The 24,165-nt window shown below is 43.2% G+C and overlaps 1 protein-coding gene across 1 annotated transcript; it reads left to right on the top strand.

Annotated features, from left to right (window-relative positions):
- The first annotated feature begins 7,438 nt into the window (after positions 1-7,438).
- DDX18 (DEAD-box helicase 18) lies at positions 7,439-23,367 on the top strand. Its single transcript, XM_035130076.2, has 14 exons — positions 7,439-7,646; positions 9,002-9,187; positions 10,271-10,417; positions 11,530-11,665; positions 12,584-12,684; positions 12,794-12,993; positions 13,073-13,187; positions 13,618-13,757; positions 15,581-15,742; positions 18,091-18,243; positions 19,629-19,742; positions 20,653-20,709; positions 21,728-21,905; positions 22,571-23,367. The coding sequence occupies exons 1-14, from the start codon at positions 7,508-7,510 to the stop codon at positions 22,714-22,716; spliced, it is 1,974 nt and encodes a 657-aa protein (XP_034985967.2). The 5' UTR covers positions 7,439-7,507; the 3' UTR covers positions 22,717-23,367.
- Positions 23,368-24,165: the final 798 nt, after the last annotated feature.

The raw sequence follows: 24,165 nt of genomic DNA, 5'->3' as shown, positions 1-24,165 counted from the left end.
GGTTTCCTATAGATGTTCTAATCAATGTTCTTGGTTGCAGCTGGTCCCATGTGCATTCATTCTACATGAAATGAATGACTGAAAAAGGCTTATAAGAAAGGGCTTAAGAGTAAGTACACTTGATTCTAGAATTCTCATAGGAAAACCAATAAATGTTCTCTGTCTTGCGTATGCTTCCATTTCGAACAGTTTATATGTCTGCATTAGCCATGTAAATAAGGTATGGGCGTCCCTGAACATCACTGTAAATAATCGCGGAATTGCAAAAGCAAATGTGTATTAAAACATTGGGTGTCTGGCAACCTTAAATCTGAATTTCAAACAATATATTTAAATAGAGTTTAGTAGCAACCTTTCTACCTTATCAGCAAGTATAATTTCCAAGATTCATTATTCTATCCAGTTATAGAAGAGAAAATATCTCCGGAAAGATTTCTGAAAGGGATAAACATTGGAAATCAAACTCATCAGTTCCGATTTGATAAATTGCTCTTGATTGGATTATTAACTGGCACATTTCCAATAAGCTAGAAAAATCAGGTCATGGAAGGAAAGTCAGATAAAGTTCCATCCCTCCAGACACTGGCACTTTCCTCCTGGTGGCCTGAAGGGGCCAAATTTTGGTATGTTTATTCTCTCGCTGACAAACCAGGGTTGCTCCCATAACCAGAATTTGAAACAAATCCTGATTATGAATTATTAACCTGTTTAGTGTTAACATGGAATTAGAATTTACATGCAACACTAAATCATAAATTCAGGTAAACAGGGGAGGGGAAGACATTTGTGCTGGAGAGACCAGGAATATACACATTTCAGGGGTGGCCAATCAGCAAGTGACGGTTTGCAGTGAGCCAGAATGACAACTGCATTGGAAAAACATTTAGAACAGAAATTTAAGTAAGCTTTCCACAAAAGTATACCATGTCCCTGTCTTGACTTCAACATATTCATTCCCCAAGTTTATCATGTGCAGTTAACTAAGTAGACCACCAGCAGACCTGAAGGATCACCTTACCCCATAGTTGCCCACTTGACCACTTTGATGTGCAGAACTGGCACTTTTACAAGTGCCACATAATGTTCATTCTGCACTTGCAAGAAATCAATCTTAAAATGTAGCAGCATCTGCTCCCTGAAATTCCCTACACATTGCCATTAGGCAGGCGTTCAATGCATTGTGTTAGACATCTGCTAGAAACTGTTCTGTTTAAGCAAGTCTGCCCAGACATGTAATTTTATTGTGTGTATTTGTTTTAAAATTGCTAGGGGGGGGTTGGTTTGTTATAATTAATTATATAATAACAGAAATTAAAAGGGCATAACGAACACAATTAGGGGGTGTACATCAAAGAAAAACTGTTGCCCACTGAGCAAGAGGAGAACCATTTTTATAAATCATAAAGTTCAGATTTCACATATTGATACAGGCAAAGAACTCACTACTACTTAAGTAAGAGGAAATTCCCCCCCCCAAAAAAAAAAATGGCACAGAAATGTTCCAGGTCTTCAGATCATTTTGAGACTTTTAAGTTATGTACGGTATTATTCTCTCCCCTCCCCCTCTGGTCCGTGTCTCTCTCTCTCTCTCTCTCTCTCTCTCTCTCTCTCTCTCTCTCTCTCTCTCCCCCCCCCCCCGTGTGTGTTTGTTTTAAAAGTTTGATTTTATTGATAATCTCTTACATATATTTTATATTTCTTTATAAACCTCTTAGAAGTTTTTGTTGATTGAGCAGCATATAAATAGTGTTAAATACTTGTTGATTTTATCCTGTTTTTAACGCACTTGAATCTTGAAGCACCGGCAAGCTGGACAAATTAACAAAACAGGCTCAAAAAAATACCAAGGGGATAAAACTCACCATCTAACAGAAATCACTGACATGTGTCAACTTAGATAAGATCTTCCAAAATATCATCCTTGGCCGCTGGCGAGTTTCCACAGAAATTCTTGATGTGTTGACAGCCACAGGGGAAGCTTCTCTACAGGGGATGTGCGCTGATGGTGCTATTGAGAGGCAATCTCTGAAACTTTCTAGCAGCTTGTCTTGCAGCTTTGCTGGAGGGCCACTGGCGGCAAGGCTGGTGTGTTGCACAAGCAGGAGTGCCAGATTGGCATCTACACTGCACCAACCTTGCCCCTTCCAATTGTCCATCCCAATATGCTGCAGTGATGCAAACAACCGGAGGTCAGGTGAGTGCTGCCACACCCCACCCCACTGCTACTCCCTCCACATGTTGCTGGACTATAACTACGATCATCACCTATCACTGGCCATGCTGGTGGGAGCTGGAATCTAACAGCATCTTGAAGGCATCCCATTGGCTATCTCTGCAGTAAGGCAGAAGCAAAAAAATGATCACTTTATAAGCTTGACCTTACTGTGCTAAATTCTTGCAGCAAACTATTCACGCGAGCTTGTTCAACAGCAATGAAAGCAACACAACAATATAGTCACAAAAGTTAGGTGGCCCTTCTGGGGTGGGGTTCACCTTTTTCTGGACGAAAACTGCAATTGGCCTTAGAGTTGGACTGAAATCTTAAGCCAGCTGCACTCCCTCAACCTGGATTTAGCATGTTGACGCAGGTGGAGCTGTGGGTTAAACCACATAGTCTAGAGCTTGCCGATCAGAAGGTTGGCGGTTCGAATCCCCACGACGGGGTGAGCTCCCGTTGCTTGGTCCCAGCTCCTGCCAACCTAGCAGTTCGAAAGCACGTCAAAGTGCAAGCAGATAAATAGGTACCACTACAGTGGGAAGGTAAACGGCATTTCCGTGTGTTGCTCTGGTTCGCCAGAAGCGGCTTTGTCATGCAGGCCACATGACCTGGAAGCTGTACACTGGCTCCCTCAGCCAATAATGCAAGATGAGCGCCGCAACCCCGTCCATCTGGCTGGGTTTCCCCAGCCACTCTGGGCGACTTCCAACAGAAAAATGAAATAAAATAATCTATTAAACATTAAAAGCCTCCCTACATCCTGAGTGGATGTAGCAACCGAGTAATTTTGTTGTTCCCCCAAGGGGATAATGACAATAAAGATATCTTATCTTAAACAGGGCTGCCTTCAGATGTCTTCTAAAAATCTGGTAGCTGTTTTTCTCTTTGACATCTGATGGGAGGGCGTTCCACAGGGCGGGCGCCACTACCGAGAAGGCCCTCTGCCTGGTTCCCTGCAACTTGGCTTCTCGCAACGAGGGAACCGCCAGAAGGCCCTCGGCACTGGACCTCAGTGTCCGGGCAGAACAATGGGGGTGGAGACACTCCTTCAGGTTTAGAAAAAATATGAAGACATAGTGTAGTTGTTGGGGGTTTTCTGCATGTGTTTTAATAAGTGGTCTGGAGGGTTAGACATTACAGAAGGGTCAATTTCTTCAAGTCGACAAGGTTTAGTGAATGGGCTTCCCAAGCCCTCCAAATAGAAGAGAGTCACTGCTGTAAGGCAGGCAAGGTTAAATTTCTTGACATCCTCCTGTGTTCCTTTGGGAAAGGATGCTTCAGCAAACTGTCAAGATTTAGAATCACAAATTGTGACAAGTGGTGCTTGAAATGTCTCTCTAAGCCAGATAGAATGAAGCCTGCATGAAGGATTTGCACCTCCAATTAGCGGCTTCTTACCTTCAGTGACAACTTGAAATACATTCCCAAGGTTACTCTTACAAAGTTGTCACCTAACAGGCCTTACTCATTCCAGTCGTCCCAAACTTTTCTGAAGTCTCCCCAAACATTTGTTATGTTTTTCTTAAGCAATCTATAAACTCCAAGGACTTGATGCATGTTTAAAACAGTTTTTAAAGCATTAATATATTTTAATCAGTCTTATACACTCTCCCAAACAGAAATCAGAATGTGTGGGAAGAAAAATAAACATGTACTTGGGTTTCATTAAAAAGAACCTGTTCCCCCCCCCCATTCCTGTACATTAAAACCACTGTCTTTCTGCATTGAGAAATGGTAATATATAAAAGATAGCAATAAATTATTCCGATTTCTAAGAACACATCACTGCTGTTGGCTAGTGACAGTGAAAGTATTACAGAATAACTGTTCTGTTTGCACCACCTACTGTCCAAAAAAGTATGTGGAACATATTGGCTTGATAGGACTGGAGGGAACTAAAAAGAAGTGACATTAGAACAAAAGGTCACCCACTACCAACTGCAGAAAGAGCAGCTGGAAAATTCAGTTACTTGACCAAGTGAAAAGTAGCTACTCAACTCTCATCCCAGGAATGCAGCCAGAACTCCTAAATTGATAATCCGATTCAAAGCTGAAAAGCTCGTGTTACAGGAGGTCTGTCTACCACTAGGGACTGACAGTGAAACAGATCGGCCCTCTATCAAAAATACTGCAGTGAGGCACCTCTACCACAGGGCCATGATTAGTGAATGTTTTGCAGCTACAGGCAGTTTTCCACACAATCTTCTGCGCTACTGAAGGCCAAAGCAAGACATGTACCTGAAATGCATGACCACCACTGCCAGCCCACACCTCTCAATAACATTGAGTTGAATCAAACCCATGACATCACTTGATAGCAGCCAAACAACTGGGTCAGTATTTAGGTAACACTAGTGTCTGCCAGTGGCAGACTTGAGGCTCTAAAATTTCAGCAATGCCCTGTACTATACCAAAATTCTGTGCCCCCGCCTCTCTTGCCTTTGGTTGTTCGTCATTGTTTCAGCACACACTGCAGTGCCCTCTTGGCTTGGTGCCCAGAGCAGGCAAACCAGTCGTGCTCCCCTAAATCCACCTCTGAGTCTGCAGTGTCCCTGCACGCGCCATTTGCCCATATTTGCTATAATAAAGATGTGTTTCTCATATCCACAGCATGCATGCCTATATTTTGTGGCCTTTTTGTGGCCACTTTTCTAAGTGACTCACCTCTCTGCCCAGAATCCCTCTGTGCTGTTCTCTTCCAACTTCCACTCTGCTATTTCCATGTATCCATGAGCTTTAGAGGGCAGCCCTCTGTTTGAAAGACTGGTTTAAATAGAATATTTTTTTTCAAAAAGGAAAAAGAAGGGAAACCCCTAAGAAGGGAGAGCAGGAACCCTGGATTTGCCTATCAATGCTTAGTCCCTAGACAATTGTGGTGTGATATAGTCTGCTTCTATTTACATTAGGTAAAGGTAAAGGTAAAGGGACCCCTGACCATAGGTCCAGTCATGACTGACTCTGGGGTTGCGCGCTCATCTCGCATTATTGGCCGAGGGAGCCGGCGTATAGCTTCCAGGTCATGTGGCCAGCATGACAAAGCCACTTCTGGCAAACCAGAGCAGCACACGGAAACGCCGTTTACCTTCCCGCTATAGCGGTTCCTATTTATCTACTTGCATTTTGATGTGCTTTCGAACTGCTAGGTTGGCAGGAGCTGGGACCAAGCAACGGGAGCTCACCCCGTCACAGGGATTTGAACCGCCGACCTTCTGATCAGCAAGCCCTAGGCTCAGTGGTTTAACCCACAGCGCCACCTGGGTCCCTTCTATTTACATTACAGTAGTTATTTCTAAATTTGATTCTGTATTCATGAACTGAAAATGTATATATGCACTTTTAATGGAAATTTTGGTCCCCTTTTATTGTGCTGCATTTCCTCTGTTTTGGAGATTCATAAATCACACTCTAATGAGTTTTGCTTTCAAATCTGGAAATACTTCTTAAAGAGACAGTTCACCACATTATTTCCTGCGTTTCTCAGAGGTAACAACTAAGTTTGAGAAGATCAACGTGTATCCTGAGATTCTCTGCGTGTCAGCTAATGGTGCAGCAATAAAACTGCTAGCACGTTTGCAAGCTAAGCAGGCTCTGGTATGGTTTCAAGTTGGATAGGGGAACCAGGTGCTGAGATTTACTGCGTTGCGCCTCAGGATGCCTTCCATCTCTACGGGTCTGTGATTCTACAACTCCAACTCCCTCCAGCCCCTGTTGATGTGGCCAATGGTCAGGAATGATGGGGACTGTTCTCCCGCAACATCGATTCTCCGCCCCCGCCCCCCATTGCCCATACCTGGCTCCAGAAAGCCAGGACTGGCCAATTCCCCGTTCCATATTGGCAACCTTGCTATCTGGTGAGGACGTTTCCCCCTTGACCCCAGGACCTTGTGCCCTCCTCCGGCATCCTAAAGAAGAAGTGCTTGCCGCCCACCAGCGAGAAGAACAGCATCCAGCGCATCCACAACAAGCTCTCCAGCTGCCGCTCAGGGATGGTGAGGTGTCATCGCACGGCTCTTCGGGGAGCGACGACGGCAGCTGTGGGGGAGGCCCCCCGCGCCCCTGACAGACGCTACAGGAGCAGCTCAATGGCCTTACGCCCATCACTATGAGCATAAAGACTGGCACAGTGGATGAGGACTCTTTGGGCTCCGAGTGAGTATGGCTGAGCTGGGGGGCGATGCCCTCCACAGCCCACTCGTCTGAGCCCACCGCCTCTGTGGAGCCCCCTCGTCCACACCATGCCTGGTGCATCGGATCCTCTGGGCTGCGACTCCGCTGTGTCTCACCTGTCCCCAGGTTGTGCCTCTCTAAAAACGTCTCCCTGTCTGCTGCCTTGTAGCTCCTTAGATCCTTTGTAGCTTTCGCTAAACGTTCTTGCCCAGGCATCCCCAAACTGCGGCCCTTCAGATGTTTTGGCCTACAACTCCCATAATCCCTAACTAACAGGACCAGTGGTCAGGGATGATGGGGACTGTAGTCCAAAACATCTGGAGGGCCGAAGTTTGGGGATGCCTGTTCTTGCCGTTCCCCTGGACCTTATTTTCACCCGGGCTTGCTAAGAATCTTTACTTCTATTTCCTTTGCCTTTTCCACTCATGGGCTAGATCCTGGCCTGGCACACGTGGCCAGGAGTGCACCTGTTTCTTCAGTAGCCACCCCATGCCCCACATGCCAATTTGGAAAAGGTGTCGAGGCAGCCTTAAAAAACAGGCTGTGTCATCCGTCCCTTTGCTGCCCCTTGTAGGCTGGGAGGGGGAGATTTATTGGAATGTGCGGAGAGCATGGGAACCAGCTTGTCCAGTCACCCAGTGGGATATTGGGAGAAGATAGCATCCCGGGGCTGAGGCCAGAGGCTATAGCCGCTCGGACCACCTGAGATGAGGCATCCTTTCCTCTGGGCAATGGGCTCTGATACTCTCAAAACTTGGCTCCATCCAAGTCAGCGACAAAGCTCTCATTAAGTGTGATGGAAGCAACACTATTTTTGCAAAGATAGCAAAGGGCCATGATTTATTTTTTTAGGGGTTTTTGCCTCCTTAGAAAGCCAGAATTATTCCTTTCTTGCCTTGCTCGGAGCTCGGAGGCGGAGAAGCGGAGGGAATCCTACGCGCTTTCACCTACCAGCTGTACGTGCTTCTTCCTCCGAGCCTCTAGAGGCCGCTACAACCGGTTCCTTTTTTTTTTGGCGAATGGGTACCGGAAGCTCTCGTGTTTCCGGCTGCTCCTTCCTTTCCCTGCTTCCCTTTCCCTCTGCGCACGTGGGGTCGGCGGTGGCGTTCGGTCTCCGCAGCCATGGCGGCCAATACGGGGAACCTGCCGATGCGGCTGCTGCGCAAGAAGCTCCACAAGCGGAACCTCAAGATTCGCCAGCGCAACTTGGCCCGGCAAGCGGCGGGGGCGGCAGATGACGCAGTGGGCCTCGGGCCCTCCGGTAAGACGGCGGCCGGTGGGGAGACAGGGACACGGGCGCCGCGAAGAGAAGCTGGAGGGGAGACCAGGGACGGTCTTTTTTGTTTGTTTGATTGATTGATTTGGTCGTTGGTTTATTGGATTTCTACGCTGCCCTTCATCCGAGGCTCACAGGGCGGGTGGCAGTATAAAGAGGCAAAAAATCACATAACATCGTAACGAGCAAAAACAACACCCTCCCCACTACACACACACAGTTTAAAAGGGTAATACTGTAGTATATTGATTTAGCCAAAGGCCTGGGGGAAGAGGAATGTATTTGCCTGGCGCCAAAAGATGATACAGTACGTGGCTTCCTCCCACACACATTTATTGTGCCCCGATAAGGCACAGGGGACAACAGTCTGTGTATTTGTATTTATGAACGTAAGAATAGCCCGCTGGATAAGGCCAATGGCCCAGGTAAGTTCAGCATCCTGTTCTCAAGGGGGCTGTGAGGAAGCAAGATTCAAACACAAGAGGGCTCTCCTGTGGTTTTGGGAAACTGGTATTCAGAAGTTTGACTGCCTCTGACCACGGAGGCAGAGCATAGCCATCATGGCCAAGCAGATTCCTCCAGGAATTTGTCTAATCCTCTTTTAAAGACATGTGTTGGTGGCCACCGCTTCCTCCTGTGGGAGTGAGTTCCATAGTTTTAACTATGCACTACATGAGGAAGTGCTTTCTTTTGCCTACCTTAAATCTTCCAACATTCAGTTTCAGGTCATAAGAACTTAGGAAAACTGCCTTATATCGAGCCAGACCATTGGTCCAGCTTGCTCAGTATTGTCTACACTGACTGGCAGCGGCTGTCTGGGGTTTCAGGCTAGAGTCTCTACCAACCCTACCTGGAGATGGTATTGGGAATTGAACGCAGGGCCTTCTGCTTTCAATGCAGATAGTTACTCTACCACTGAGCTGTAACGCTTCCCCAAGTTCTAAGAGTTCTAGAGAGGGAAAGAAACTATGCACTTCCTCCATGCCAACTGTAATTTTATAAACTCATGCCGCGTCATTTACTCACATTTTCTCTAAACTAAAAAGGCACAAGTGCTGCAACCCTTGTAGAGGAGTCATTCCATCCCCTTGATTGTATTTGGTTGGCCTTCTCTGCATCTTTTCCAGCTCTACAATATCCTTTCTTTCTAAAACATGTGCACACTTACTTATTGTGAGCATTGGGTCCACTGGGTTCAATAGAGAGAGTATATGTACCAGGAGTAATTAACTGGAGGAGCTATGAATGTGATCTGGCCCTTAAAATTCATGTGTGAAGTTGTTGTTGTTTCTTAAATGGTATCAGATATTGCTTTGTTTTATTATTGTTTGTCTCATTAGGAGCAACAGTTGAGGGCATTGCGAAGGACTTTTCCAGCATCTCAGAAGCAGCAGCTGAAGAACAAAAAACAGAAGCTGTGGAGCAGACTAAAGTAACACCAAAAAATGGTGAGGCTGGAAACACACAGCCTGAGTTGAAAAAGAAGAAAAAGAAGAAAAGAAAAATTGTGGCTGATACAGAAAATGGTATTATATCTCTTATTTTTAACCAGTTGTTAAAATGCCTTGTGTGGGGTACCTCAGGTGCCCAACAGTTGCCTATTAGGTGCTTGGGAATGACTGTGCAAGGGGGATTGCCAGTCCTATTCTTTGTAAGCTGCCTTGTGCAATTTCAAAGTTTACCTTGGAAGTTTCAAAGTTTAAAGAAGTAGCACATGTGCCTTGCAAGTGTGAAGCCTCTTCCAAGAGCAGCACTGGGAGGGAGAAGCAGCTTCTGTTGAATGGAAACCTTTTCTTCCACCTAGAGCAGGCATCCCCAAACTTTGGTCCTCCAGATGTTTTGGACTACAATTCCCATCTTCCCTGACCACTGGTCCTGTTAGCTAGGGATCATGGGAGTTGTAGGCCAAAACATCTGGAGGGCTGCAGTTTGGGGGTGCCTGTCCTAGAGCAAGGCACACACTCATCAGCTGATGGGTAGTTGGGAATGCACCTTGCCCCAGCAAAACAATCAAGCCCATTTTAAGATCTGATTGTTCCTTTGAAGGCACAGCCTTACCTGGCCTACCGGTGATGTCACATATGATGTCATGTGTAGGGCAGATGGGCATGGCTTCCCCAAAACAGCCTCACAAGCCAAATGGGGAGGCCTCGTAGGCTAAAGCTGGTTCCCCATGATGTGTGAATGTGGCCAGTGGCTAATACTACAGTGCTGTCTTGTTACTTTCTGGGACTTCTTAGTTAGCCCATATTGGAAGAGCAGTAGATAAACTGGCTTTTCATCTGATTGATTCTGACTTCTCTCTTTTCTTCTTCATTCTCTTCTGCTTTCTAGGTGACTACTCCACATAGTGCAGAACTAGCTTTCCCCTCTTTTTGCAGCTTAGATGCAGAAACTTTGGTGGTAGTTTAAATGTGGCATAAGTACATTTTTGTCCATAGCTTAAATGCTAAAACCAGAGATCAACAGCGTGGAATTCTCCCCCTGGCCCTTTCAATGAATGTACCAACTACACTGACTGTCATATAAATTCTTGCTGCAGACTGCTAGTTCATACGTACATGTCGGGTGTTGGCATTAATTGAATTCAGTGCATTGTGTATACACAGAAACTAAGAAAGCAAAAATGGAAGAAGAATGCACTGAGGAAGAAGACACCTTAAATGGGGAGCCCAAAGAAGAAAGTAGGGAAAGTTTGGATGAGAAAGAAGTGTCTGAAGATGCTGATGGACCTGCTTTGCCCCTAGGACTAACAGGCAAGCTCCCCCCATCCCACCCCCCACTTCTTTGTTCTGTTTCTTGTTTAGTGAGATTTTGTCTATCAAAATGTTCAGGCGGTACTGGGTTTTCTCTTTTTTTAAAGTGAATGTTAAGTCAATTGGTAGCTTCACTTATTGTCTGTGGGCTGACCATTGGGAGTAAATGTCATTGAACTCTGAGATTCATTGGACTGGGCTCCAGGGCTCTGGATTTTGATTTCTATTGATCTTGGAGATCAAGTTAGCCTTGCTTTGGTATCCGGCTGCAGCACTAACCCCTGGTCAGCAGTGGCAAGGCTTGATGGAGCAGTGCAGCCCACGCTAGGTCTGCGGCTCCAGCATTCACGTTGGTTAGAGTGGAAGGTGGGGTGGGCGGGAGGAATGTCCCTTTACGGTGCCAGTTCCCAGGCTGTGTATTGTAGCATTGTAGCCTTAAATTGCCCAGACATGAGAAACTTTCCCATGTCAATCTGCACAACTCAAGCCAAGAGATATTGGCAAGCAAATGCTATACATGCAGTAGGCCATGAGCAGGCAAACTAAAGCCCAGGGGCCGGTTCTAGCCCAATTGCCTTCTAAATCTGGCCCGTGGACGGTCCAGGAATCAGCGTGTTTTTACATGAGTAGAATGTGCTTTTATTTCAAATGAATCTCTGGGTTATTCATGGGGCATAGGAGTTTGTTCATCCCCTCCCCCCCCAAGAATATAGTCTGGCCCCTCACAAGGTCTGAGGGACAGTGGACCGGCCCCCTACTGAAAAAGTTTGCTGACCCCTGCAGTGGGCTGTGTATCCAACTCGCAGATGTGTAACTCCTTCAGGCATTGCTGCAATGTGGCTTTCATATGTGGAAAAACGAAACCACCTCAGCAATACACTAAGCTTATTTGGTGGTCAGATGATTCCAGAGAAAGTTGTGTGTACTGAGGCTGGGAGTGCTTAGGATAAAGTTAGCTGGATAAGTTAGCTGTCATCAGAATTTTCCGTGGTGTGCAGAAACGGGAAATTTGATACTGAAAGGCCAGCTTTGTTCTACTTTAATAAGGGTTTGTTGCTATTTATTTTGACATGTTGTCGATGGAAACTGAGCAAGATCATTTCTGCCTTCAGGTGCTTTTGAGGATACGTCGTTTGCTTCCCTGAATGGCCTTGTCAGTGAGAACACGTTGAAAGGAATAGCTGACATGGGCTTTACGCACATGACAGAAATTCAACATAAAAGTATTAAACCACTTGTGGAAGGCAGGTAAGAAATGACTTGTGGAAGGCTGGTGTCTTTTGTATGGACTCTTTTTTTTAATTGTCGTATCAATGGCAAATAGCCACGATAGCTGTGTTCTGCCTCCACAACTGGACGCAGCAATGCTTCTGAGCCCCAGTTGCTGGAGATCACAGGAGAGGAGAGTGATTGTGTGCTCGGATTCTGCTTGAGCATTTCCCTGAGGCATCTGGTTGGCCACTGAGAACAGAATGCTGGACTAGATGGCCCATTGGCCTGATCCGACAGGGCTCTTGGCAACTAAGGAGATAGCTCTTGGATAGACACAGAATGATTTCTCCTCTCCTCCCCACTCCACGTGCTGTTACTGCGGTTGCCATCTTGTGCATACCAGCCTGATAAGAGCCCATTGAATACAGGGGTAATATTTAGCATGAAACTCCCAACACACCATCTGGAAGAGATTTTTTTTTTAGTCATGTAGGGGCTGCAAGGGAAAGGAGAGGAAGAGCAGGGCCTGTTTGCACAAAAAAACAAATAGGGCATCACAATTGGATATCACCCAATGGGACTTAATTTGAATAATTGCTTATATGATCAGACTGCGTTACTTTCTATCTCATTGCTGGGTTGTGAGCATTGTATTAAAGCATGCTACATTAATATCAGTTAAGGTTGTGCTGGAAAATTAAAATAGTGACAGCTGAAAGTAGTCCCACTTACGTATTTTGGAAAATGATTTTCTATGTCATAGGTAATACGTAGTTTAGGTTGCAATCCTATACCTAGAAATAAGCTCAGTGGGACTTACTTTTGCCTAGGCACACAAAAACAGAAACTGGGCTTATTTATAACATTTACCTTAAAAGCTCTTCTTATTTGATTTTAAATTGTTTCAGCTTTCCTGCTCCTAAATTCAGTTCTTCATACTTAATCTATCTGCAGAGATATTCTAGCAGCTGCAAAAACTGGCAGTGGCAAAACACTGGCATTTCTTATTCCAGCCATAGAACTCATCTACAAGTTAAAATTCATGCCCAGGAATGGTAAGATTTTCTGCATTGCCTTCTCACTTGAAAGTCTGAATATAAATTTGGGGATAATTGTTTGCCATTATGGTCTCCTTTCTGCATCTTTCCCTCTGCCCCCTTCCAGGAACGGGCGTCCTCATCCTATCTCCTACTCGGGAACTTGCCATGCAGACTTATGGTGTCCTCAAAGAATTGATGACCCACCACGTCCACACTTACGGCCTGATAATGGGAGGCAGTAATAGATCTGCCGAGGCGCAAAAACTTGCAAATGGCATTAACATCATTGTGGCAACTCCAGGCAGGCTTCTGGACCATATGCAGGTAGGAAGAGGAGTGTGTAGATCAGGACTTACTTTGTGTGCCTTGTGATAGCTGGTGACACTGTTTAAATGCCTTGCAGAATACTCCAGGGTTTATGTTCAAGAACCTGCAGTGCCTGGTGATCGATGAGGCAGATAGAATTTTAGAAGTGGGATTTGAGGAAGAAATGAAACAGATCATTAAGCTCCTACCAAGTAAGCCAAACATTCAAAATTTTCCTCATTCTTTCTTTCTTGAGATGGCAGGGAGAGCACTGGTCTCAAAACACTTCATTTTTTATGTTTTGCAGTTCTTGCTCACTTTTTCAGTGTCTCTTGCGTTTTCCTTTTTAGCACTGTACAGAATTGTAAATGGATGTGCCTTCCTTACAGTGGGCTAAATAGTAACATTTGCAGTGTAATCCCATAACATTTTTTGTGTGCTTCTACTTCAAAACTGGACTGCTATGAAACTATTTGGCTCTTAGTTGGAAAAAAAAAAACCTGTGACCTGCTAATTTTAGAAATATCCAGGTTATACAAAGAGCAAGTGCGTTTCTCATAGCATTAGTGTGTTTAATTTCATTCAAGGTCTGTTGCTGTAATCCATTCAGTTGAAGTTGCTTCCTATTTTTCCCCCTCCCAGAGCGCAGGCAGACCATGCTGTTCTCTGCTACACAAACCCGTAAAGTTGAAGACCTGGCCAAGATTTCTCTAAAAAAGGAGCCATTGTATGTTGGGGTTGATGACAATAAAGAGACAGCAACTGTAGATGGGCTTGAACAGGTAATGATGATGGTGATGGGGATGATGGAAGAAAGATACATTAGCTTGTTAGCAAAATTTGTTTCATTTTTACTGCTGTCCTGGATGCTCATTTCTCTACTTTGATCAGATTTCCCTTTCTCCAGGTGCCCTTTGTTTTTCATATTGTCCTGGTTCTCATGTAACTCTTAAGCTATGGTTTAATTCAATTGTCCCCACCCAGCTCAGTGTCTTAACCAGCGTTTATTCACCATGACCAAACCACACTTTTAAACTATGGCTTCTTGTTGATTCATAAGCTTTAATTGTTGACCACATATAGTTCCACAGACATGCATCTAGCACAGGCATAGGCAAACTTGGCCCTCCAGATGCTTTGGGACTACAACTCCCATCATCCCTAGCTAACAGGACCAGTGGTCAGGGATGATGGGAATTGTAGTCCCAAAACATCTGGAGGGCCAAGTTTGCCCATGCCTGATCTAGCATCTTCATTGTATTGCTTTCACCATATGATGAAGCTGTAACTTCACTCTGGACTTTGAACAGTTAATACTTTTTGTTTTGTGGGATCCAGCTGAATTGGTATTGTTCTGCTCTGGTTATAATGGTTTTGCTTGTGTTTTTTTTAATTGTACTGTAGCATATAGAATTGTATATTATATTGCTGTAGCCTGCCCTAGGATCTTAATAAATAAGTGCTACGTGCAAACCCAGACATTGAGATCTGCATCCAAGTTCAGGTACAGACAGTGTACATACGGTAACTTTTCTAATTTTGGCTTACAGCTGATCACTTTTTTCAAATATCCATGTATCTTCCATAACAACCCTGATTCCTATGCACCTGCAGTGGCATAATTACAACTAAGTGCAGCTTTGAAACAGTGTGGACTCCATGCTGCTGCCTGAAGATATTAATTGTCTACTATCTCACTTGGAATGGTCTTATACCAGATTTAGATTGGGCTTAGGGTTATTAAATTTGTGTATTGCTTCCTACTAAAGTCTCAAAACAATTTGCAATAAAGATAAAAAACACATTAACGTTAAAGACAGATATAGCAGTACAATATCGTATCATCGATGCTGCACAAGCAATCGGGAAAACAAAAACATCTTTGCCTGGCGCCAAAAGGATGCCAAAGTTGGTGGTGACTAGCCTTAAAAAGTCATTCTTACAAAAACTGCAGGAATATATGAACATTAGTTTGGGTAAACTTTAATTATACTCATGCAGATTCTCTTTATAGTCCTTGTTTGTAAGGAAAATAGAATTTAAAGTAAAACCCACATTTCACTGAAATCTTTATTCAGGTAGTCTGACATTTTCTAAGGCCATAATTTTTTAACATGTTCACTGGAAAATCCCACTGAATTTAGTTGAATTGCTTGTAAATGTGCATAGGATGGAACTGTAAGAAAATGTAACTTTTTTATGATGGGATGTCTTTCTTCCTGTAGCCCCCAGTCTTCTACAGAGGGTTATCCAACCCTCCGGAGAAGATTTTGCCATCACAGTGGGCGGGGAGAGGGGGGTTGCAGAAGGAAGGGAAACCAATTTTGCCAGTGGTGCCTTTTCTACTGGCAGATGAATAGCATTGGAATCGGGTTTGTTTGTTTTAAAAAACCCTTTTTGATCCCTTTCCTTTAGTCGACGGGAGTCAACCACACACCTTCACTTCTGGTCAAAATTTTGTTTTTCACAAGTAAGAGACTAGGAAATGAGTTATCAGAACACGATTCTTTGGGTGCATTTCAGTACAGTGTGTTTTTGAACGCTTCCGTTTGGAAGTTGCTAGAAAGAGCACTATACATAAAACCATTTTCCCAATCATTTTTAGGGTTATGTAGTGTGCCCTTCAGAAAAGAGGTTCCTCCTGCTTTTCACTTTCCTCAAGAAGAATCGGAAGAAAAAGCTGATGGTGTTCTTCTCTTCGTGTATGTCTGTGAAGTACCATTATGAACTTCTTAACTACATTGATCTCCCGGTCCTGGCCATTCACGTAAGTATATGTTTTGGAAATGACAGTCTACTTTGAAACTGGCAGTGTTTATCAATGACTGTTTTGATCACCCATGATTTATTTTGGGTTAATATACATAAAGCTGATAATCTGATAAACCAGAATCTAGCAGTTATCCATCACTTGTGAGTTATTGCGTGCTTCCTTTTCACGGGCTGCGTTCCGAGGTAATGCTAAGCTGTGAAGTATTATTTGTTTAACTATCCACGAGATGCATGCTGATATATGCCGCTTGAGTACTCCCACAATCTAATGCCAAGGTTCATTCTTGGCTTCCCTGCTCATTCATGGTTTCTTTGAAAGAAACAAACCAAGAGGGCTGGTTTAAGCAACGCTAAGCCAGCTGCTCCATAGTTTGTTTCCCTGCTCAACTAAAGGAAGGTGCTGGTGTTCAGTTAAATGAACCCTGTTTTAAGCAAACCAATAGCTTAGCGGTCATTATGATGTGATCAATGTTATAAGTATTTTGACAATGTTCAACCAGTACACTTACAAAGTATATTTTTGGCCAGCTAAGTGCCATCTTTAAATGACAGCTGATCTCAGACTTTTGGGACTTCTAGGGCACACTGTTAATAATTTCTACAGCCCCCCTTTTTGGCAAGAAATTTACCCTGCTCTATGCTATCATGAGACCCCTTTTGCATCTACAGCTGGGTGTTTTGAGCCGACTTTCAAGCTTGAATAATGCATGTAGCTTTGAAGTTATTGTAAATTGCAGGTGGCCTTTTATGAAGCCCAAGAGTGCATAACAGGAATGTCAGCATCTCAGCAAGATTTCAGCAACGGAGTCATAAATTAACCTTTAAATGTCATCAGCGGAACCTTTCTCTTAAACCTGCCTTTAAAATGCTTATCTGAAGAACTCTGTTTTGTCAGCAAGGTTGAAGTTGTTTGTTAGAATGTTGTTAGCTGACAGTTAACCATTTTAAGTGTGGCTGCATTAATGTAGTAAAGTGATCCCCCCCCCCCCCCCGTGCCCATACTGTGGAAAGAAGCAAAGCATCCTTTATTTCTTCTTAAATTATCACAAAAATGACTATTCAGGTAGAATTTACTAAATGAATTGCAATACTGTGCACTTTTTAGAAAGAAAAAGAAATTCCATTCTCTCCCGTAACCTGTTTGTTTATGTTTACAACTAATGCAGTTTATATTCTGCCAGTTTACCTAACTTGGAAGGCCCTGAGTATTTCCAGTTAAATGTGTCATTGCAACAAAGAACTAAAGAGCAGATTTGTGCAACAATTTAACAACCATTCCATGGCAGAGTTGTTGTTGTTGTTGTTTTGTGTTGTTGTTTTTGTAGAACTCATTCCTGTGTACGGGTTTTACTATAACCTTTCTGGAACACAACTCCCATCAGCATACCATGCTGGCTGAGGCTAATGGGAATCGTAGTCTAAAAAATTTGGAGGGCGCTAGGTTGGTGAAGGATGTTTTATTGTATGAGCAGCTGCTGGTTTCCTTTACACCCCAAACATAGCAACAGGTGTTCACCAAAATGGGTTCACCATAGATTTCTGTGGTGTCGGGGAGAAGAGAATGCAGAGTTAACCATGAGTTATTGGACAACGTCTCTAACCATCTATCTGGATATTTTTATAGTTCAATACTTTTTGAGTTATTTTCCCACTGAAGTAGAAAGTGTGATATGCAACATAATAAATCAGTCTTGAACTGCTACTCTTGATGGCTATGCTCTGCCTCCCATGTTGGAGTGTGTCTCTGAATGCCAGTTCCTGGGAATAGCAAGTGAGGAAAGTACTGTTGCACTCAGGTCTCTCTCACAATCTTGCTGTAGGCTGCTCTTTTTGCATTTTCTCATAAAAAGCAGTGATTGCTGCCTTTTTCCATGCTGGACATTTCTTCTGACTTTATGTGGTGGCTGAAAGTATAAACTGACAGCCAGCAGTTCTCTGATCTAAGTCTTGCCTTAGGCATGGATTTGCTGAAGTGGTTTTATGCAAACTGCAGAGCCTTAGCATGCTTGCTGCAAAATGGGGATAGTAATGCAGATCTTTCTTTACAGGATTCTTGTAAGATTTAACAAGCACTATTTATTCGGCCATGCATAATATATCGCAGATTACGTCCAACACAGTGGTGGTTCTGACACTTGTTCACACCTAGTTATGGCTTTGTAACGGATTTGGGGTTTGTTTGGCAGTGTAATTTTTGACATAATTCTGATATATTTGTAGCCAGGCTACTATTCGTGCAGTGCAATGCATGTACATTATAGGGATGTGTTGGCTTTCAGGCTCTCTTCGAAGAATCCCATAGTTGCTTATGAACCTCATCTTGAACATCTCACTTTCTTCTAGGGCAAGCAGAAGCAAACGAAGCGCACAACCACCTTTTTCCAGTTCTGCAATGCAGATTCTGGAATACTCTTGTGCACAGATGTAGCTGCTCGAGGACTGGACATTCCGGAGGTTGACTGGATAGTTCAGTATGACCCACCAGATGATCCAAAGGTAGTACGATTTCATGAAAGATGTGTGTTTTCAGAGGCGCTGTGGATTTAACCCGCCTAAGAAATTCCCCAGTGTTCCTGAAACTAAATGAGAGCGCAAATCCTAATATATTTATTTATGCATATTTATAGCACGCACTTATAATATAGCAAGGTGGCATACGCCATATAAGAATAAAAATAAAGCATCCATAAATACATCAGTAAAATCCCTGCTAAGCTTGACTTCACAGTTTAACATTTAAATTTTATCCATTACATTTCCTCCAAGGAGCGCAAGGTGGCATGCATACGTTTCTGTCCCATACAGTGATTATACCCAGTTTCGTTTTGGTTCTGCAGGGTTGCTGTAGCCTGTATGTTCAGACTGTTTCCTGAGACCCTTCAGAATGTTTTGTCTTTTTTTCCCCTTTTGGGGGAATTTTTTTTGCACAAGATTACTCTTCTAAGGAAACGGGGGGGGGGGGAGGATAAAGGAACTGGAAAATCTTTTCTTTTCCTTCCCTCCATCGTCAAATCCCTATGCTGAACCAAAGACCTGTTTAAGTAGCAAAAGTCACAACGCCTAGTACCAATAGTTATTGGCATGCAGGGTGGCTTGTATCAGCGCAGAAACAGCACCATCCAAGGAAGAGTGGGGCCAGACTTTCATGCTGCCTTCCAGTTAAATGGCTTGTTGCTTCATGATCAGTTTACTGAAACATGCATGTAGCTTTCAGGATTGGCGCAAGATCCATGCGGCAGGTGTTTGCCCTCCAGTATGTGGAGGCCAGTAACATGGGCATGGCCAGGGTGGGGGCAGATCTAGCTAGCATGTTCCTGTCCTCACACAGACAGTTCTATAATGGTGGGCATGGAATGCCTGAATAAGGCGAGAGTATTAGAATCATAGCTGACTCCAGCGATGCTTAAGAGGAAGTGAGAGTGGCATTTAGGTGAGCCATTGGGAGCCCAGAAAGAAAGAGCTGGTTAATGCGCTGCTGGCTGCCTGAGCATGCAAATGGTGACAGTAATGAGGAGCAGCAAAGAATCAAGCTCCTGGCCAGTGTTGGAAGCTTAGCAGCTGCCAGAAAATGCTGACTTGCAGTCTTGGCTGTGGCTGTGGAGAGTCAAGCTGCCAAACTCTTCCCCCCCCCAAAAAAAATGCTTCTTTATTTTTCCCATTGTGTATACTTTTCCAAAGTGTCCATGCTTTTCTTTTCTTTTTTACTAATTTATTTTGTCAAAGCTAAATCCATAACGGAAGTAAGTAATAATTTCATTTGGGGAATAGGGGGCTTTTAAGTAAGTTTAGTTGCAGATCTGTTTATGTATGAGCGCCCTTTGCTGTGCCTCTGTTTATTGTAAAGAATGTTAGTAACTCTCGCTTTGTTTCTTTCTAAAAAGGAATACATTCACCGTGTTGGTAGGACTGCCCGGGGTATAAACGGAAGAGGACATGCTCTGCTGATTTTACGTCCAGAAGAACTGGGTTTCTTGCGTTACCTAAAGCAAGCCAGGGTAAGTCGGTGTGGAGCACTGCAGCTGAGCTTTAATGATTAATCAAATAATTTCTACCTGCCTTAATTGCCTAAAGAGTGTTTAACTAAATAACCTTAGTAGAATTGCAGAGTGGCTGCTGTAATGAAACTGCATAATTTAGAAGCTTTCCATCATATTATGCATGTGGAGTTTAAGGGAGTAGAGAAAATTTAACACACGCTATGGATGGACTGCTTTGATACCCTGGCTCTTGGTCCCATCACATATCTACCAGTATCAGAGCAAACAGAATCAGCTTCTAATACCCATGATGCCAAGGATGGTCATAAGTTGTCAGTAGAATTGTTTGTTTTGTATAGAATGGTGAGGGCTTTGATGGTGGCAATACCACCGTGAAGATGGCTGTGCAGTGCTGCTGCATATATTGGTGGTAGCCGGCGGGGGGGGGGGGTTCATATAAGCTTGTTTTCCCGCCATAAAATGACTCACGAACACATCTTTTGCAGGAATTATGCAAATACGGAAACTTCCACGGTGCATTTGCACAGGAATGCATCAGAATAATTGTCCCCTGTTGGGTATAGAAATGTGAAATGTCTTTGGTTATGAGGGTGTTTCAGAATGCGATTACAAAACAGCTGCTCATGCTGTGTATGAGCTTCCATTCCTCTTTGAAACATTCTTCTGTTGAAATCACTCTCTGGATTTCGGTCATCACCAAAAAGAAAAAAGAAAAAACCTGCTTTATTTACACTAATTTAGCAAGTGGAGAAGAATGGGATTTGGGGTGAGCCTCCATATGTTCTAGACAGCTGAATGTTTGTTTTTAGTGACAGTTCTCTCTGTTAAGAACTGATGTTTGAGCACCACCTGCCCATTTCAGTATCTTCCGCATATAACGTAACAATTTTCTTAATTATTCTTTTAGGTACCATTAAATGAATTTGAATTTTCTTGGTCCAAAATTTCTGACATCCAATCTCAGGTAAAATAAAAACAAAAGAGTTTCTGCCGCTTGCATTCTTGAGCTTGCTTCACCTATTTCTTTGGGGGGGAATTGTACCCCATATATCTAGGTAACTAAAAATAAATAAATACAAATGGCAATCTAATGAATAAATAATAATAATGCACCAATTTTTGAAGGTATTGTGAGGTGCGAGTGAAACCATATTTGGATTAATTTTAATCCTGCTACATTTAGAGTAACCGTAGCAACCTACTTATAAAACTGTGTGTGTCTTACGTATGTTGAGGCACCTGAGCAGTACCCTTATGGTCTTTCTTATTAGTGTTTATTTGTAGCCTTTCAGAATATTTATACGTCCTCATGGAAGGGTTTGTAATAGAAAGAGAGTAAAATAATAACAGTTCCCACAAGGCAGTTGACAGTATATGACCTGAGGGACTCAGGGCAGGTGGAGGAATGGGCCATAGCTGGAACAGACCCTGATGTCATTTTGGACTTCCTCCCACAAGAATTTCACTCCGAAGGATAAAATGACAGCATGTGAGTGTAAACTGAGCTGACTGCAAGATGTTGACATCAGAGAGGTTGACGTCGGGGCACGATTTTAGAAGCCCTTCCTCTATGGCATTGTGTATTTTATAAAAACTTGGAAGTGGCAACATGCTGTGTATATTTTAGGCAGTAGGTAAGATGAAGACCAGGATATTATTATTTTTTTCAGAGACCTGGTAAAAAGTCCCACTGTAGAATGTGGAGTTTTCACACTTAGTTCTACAAAGGAAATTTATACCTAATTTTCAAATTCTATAGCCACATATTTTTGTAAAACAAAACAGAACAGTATTTCTTGATAATGAGCTTGCATTGTTAACTTTGAAAATTACACTTTGATAAATGTGTGTGCTAATCCAAATGTATTGCCCTATTCTTCCAAATGATAAATGTCAGTGTCAGTTACCTGCAAAATGTTCCATTTCCTCATTTATTAGGTGACTGTATAATTGAATGTTCCTTCTGCCTTTGTAATTTTCAGCTGGAAAAATTGATCGAGAAGAACTACTTTCTTCACAAATCTGCCCAAGAAGCTTACAAAGCCTATATAAGGGCTTATGATTCCCATTCTCTGAAACAGATCTACAACGTCAATAACTTGGATCTGCTCAAGGTTGCGCTCTCTTTTGGCTTCAAAGTCCCGCCATTTGTGGACCTTAGTATCCTTTTGTTGCAAAGTATTAATTTCTTCCCCTTTCTAAGATTCAGAAGTGTTGGAGTCAACTGTTTGCTTTTTCAGTAAACCAGTTTGTGGGCTGGTAGTAGATCAGGTTCAATGGCAGTTTTGGAAATTCAGAAGTGCAGGTGTAGATTTTAAACATGACTTTTTCATGTGTAAAAGAAGGTGGAGGGCATGAGCTTGAGGCACCTGCTTTCACTTTCAGTGTGTAGCGATGGCACTACTCTTAAGAAGGGCCTGCCAGGGCAAATGATTATGGTCTGCTTTTGTTGTTTCATTCCATCTTCTTTGCATCCTAAAATGCCCATTGGCTTTGTGTTTAAATGGACTAGTTATTCTATCCTTTGGAACACGACTGCTTCAGTCACAAGCTTGACATAATAATGGTATCTAATAGAAGGCTAGCTTTGCTCTCCGTAGAAAAACCTAATTGGAAAACTGAGTGATGGCAATCACTAGGTAAATTTCTACAGGTGTTTTCTTCTCCCTTGCCACACTTGCAATCTAGTTTTGAAAATGTACTGCTAATGCTATGATTCCACCCCCCTCTCCCCAAAAAAAGACCTTGGTGCCATCCTTAGAATTTTAATAGCTTAAGCTAATTACATATTTATGAACTTGCGTTCCTTGACACCATTTTCTCAGATGTAAACAGCAGCCACGGGAAGAGATTGCAAAAGAGAGGTGGCGGTGGAGGGTTTGGCTATCAGAAATCAAAGAACGTCCAGAAATCCAAAATCTTCAAGCACATTAACAAGAAACAATCAGATAGCAGGCAATTTTCCCGCTGAGATGCTCGTTCCATGTTCACAGAAATGGCTTTTGAAAGTGATCCTTAACTTAATTACTCTGTTCTCTGCAAAGCAAGGTGCATTCAGTATAGAATTTGGTGTAGACTTTAAAGCACACACTCTTAGGGCTCTGATCATTGTACCTATGCATGGAAGATTCCTATTTAGCTTTTCCCACTTCTTCCAGCCTATGCTCACCTGAATTGGCTGCAGTTCTCTTACCCAGGAAAATAGAATGCCTCTTCCTGTGTCCCCTATTCCCCTCTGCAGTACAGGATATTAGTATTCTTGATATACGGCTTGGCTGACCCTTTGGGGGTCCTCCTGGAGCTAACGCTATGGCTACAATGGACTGGAGCGCAAGTCTCTATCCACAGTGATACCATGTGGCACTTTTAAAAGTGCTCCATTTTCTTCCATGGACTCCCAAGTGATTTGGCATCTCTCGGAATTTTTAGGCTGTATGTACACTGATTTTGCAAAAGGTGATTAATACAATTCTTTTTTATGTACTCTTAAGTTTTTGTACTCAGAGACTCTTCCTTGTGTTTTCTTACAAAGTAAACGTAGGTTGTCTCCTTGCTATGCTACATGGCTGTTCAGAAGCTTTTTAGAGGTTTGACAGCCCATTGGGGCCATATTTAGAAATTGTAGGTGATTATTCCTCCCCCCCCCCAACCCAGTCCCAAGTGGCAATTCCTTTTTCCTCCAAAGCTTCAAAAGCTTTTTTGTAACTTTTGGAAGTATAAAGGATGTTTGAAGAAGAGAGAACCTTTATCCAAGACGTATATAAAGGGATACCTTACCTTGAATTGAAAGCTTTGAAGAAGTTTAGGGGTGTTGTGCTCAGTATGAATTTTTGAATTGAGTTTAAATGGTTAGAACTCAAAAGGTCAAACAAAATTATATATCATCATGTCACATGAATAAAATGCCTTTAGAGTTCTGGGCACATAGCACACTTCTCAGGCTAATGGTTCTGCCACCAAAGCGGATTCTTTCCTTTTTGTCCCTTTTGGAATAGACTTCAGGCCCTGCAGCCGTGTTCCATTAGGGCATCCAACTTGTGCATTTTAACTGCATGAACTGCCTTTTTCATATGGTAGCAGGAGAACAACATTAGAAGCAGCAAGGTACTTGTGAATCCACGTGGTTGTGTTTGCAGTAACATTGGAAGCCAGGCTTCCTACTGTTGAGTTGCTTATATAGTAATATATGTTGTGTTGGAACAAGCAAGTGGGAGTTGTCCTAACCAGAGACTCACAACTGCAATGTCAGTTTTGAAGGCTCACCCCAATGCTCCAGAGGGTTGTGAGAACCCCTGATCTGGAGTTGGGGCGAACATTCCATTGTGCAAGGAGAAATCCTTGGACTGAGAGGACATTTGCTGTAGAGCTATGTTGAATTCCACCCTTGGGATGGAATTCAACAAAGCACTAAGTGGAGGAA

The sequence above is a fragment of the Zootoca vivipara genome, chromosome 1 (genome assembly GCF_963506605.1).
Source record: "Zootoca vivipara chromosome 1, rZooViv1.1, whole genome shotgun sequence".
Lineage (NCBI taxonomy): Eukaryota > Metazoa > Chordata > Lepidosauria > Squamata > Lacertidae > Zootoca > Zootoca vivipara.
Note: the sequence above shows the minus strand (reverse complement) of the source record. Positions and strands in the feature narration are given on the sequence as shown.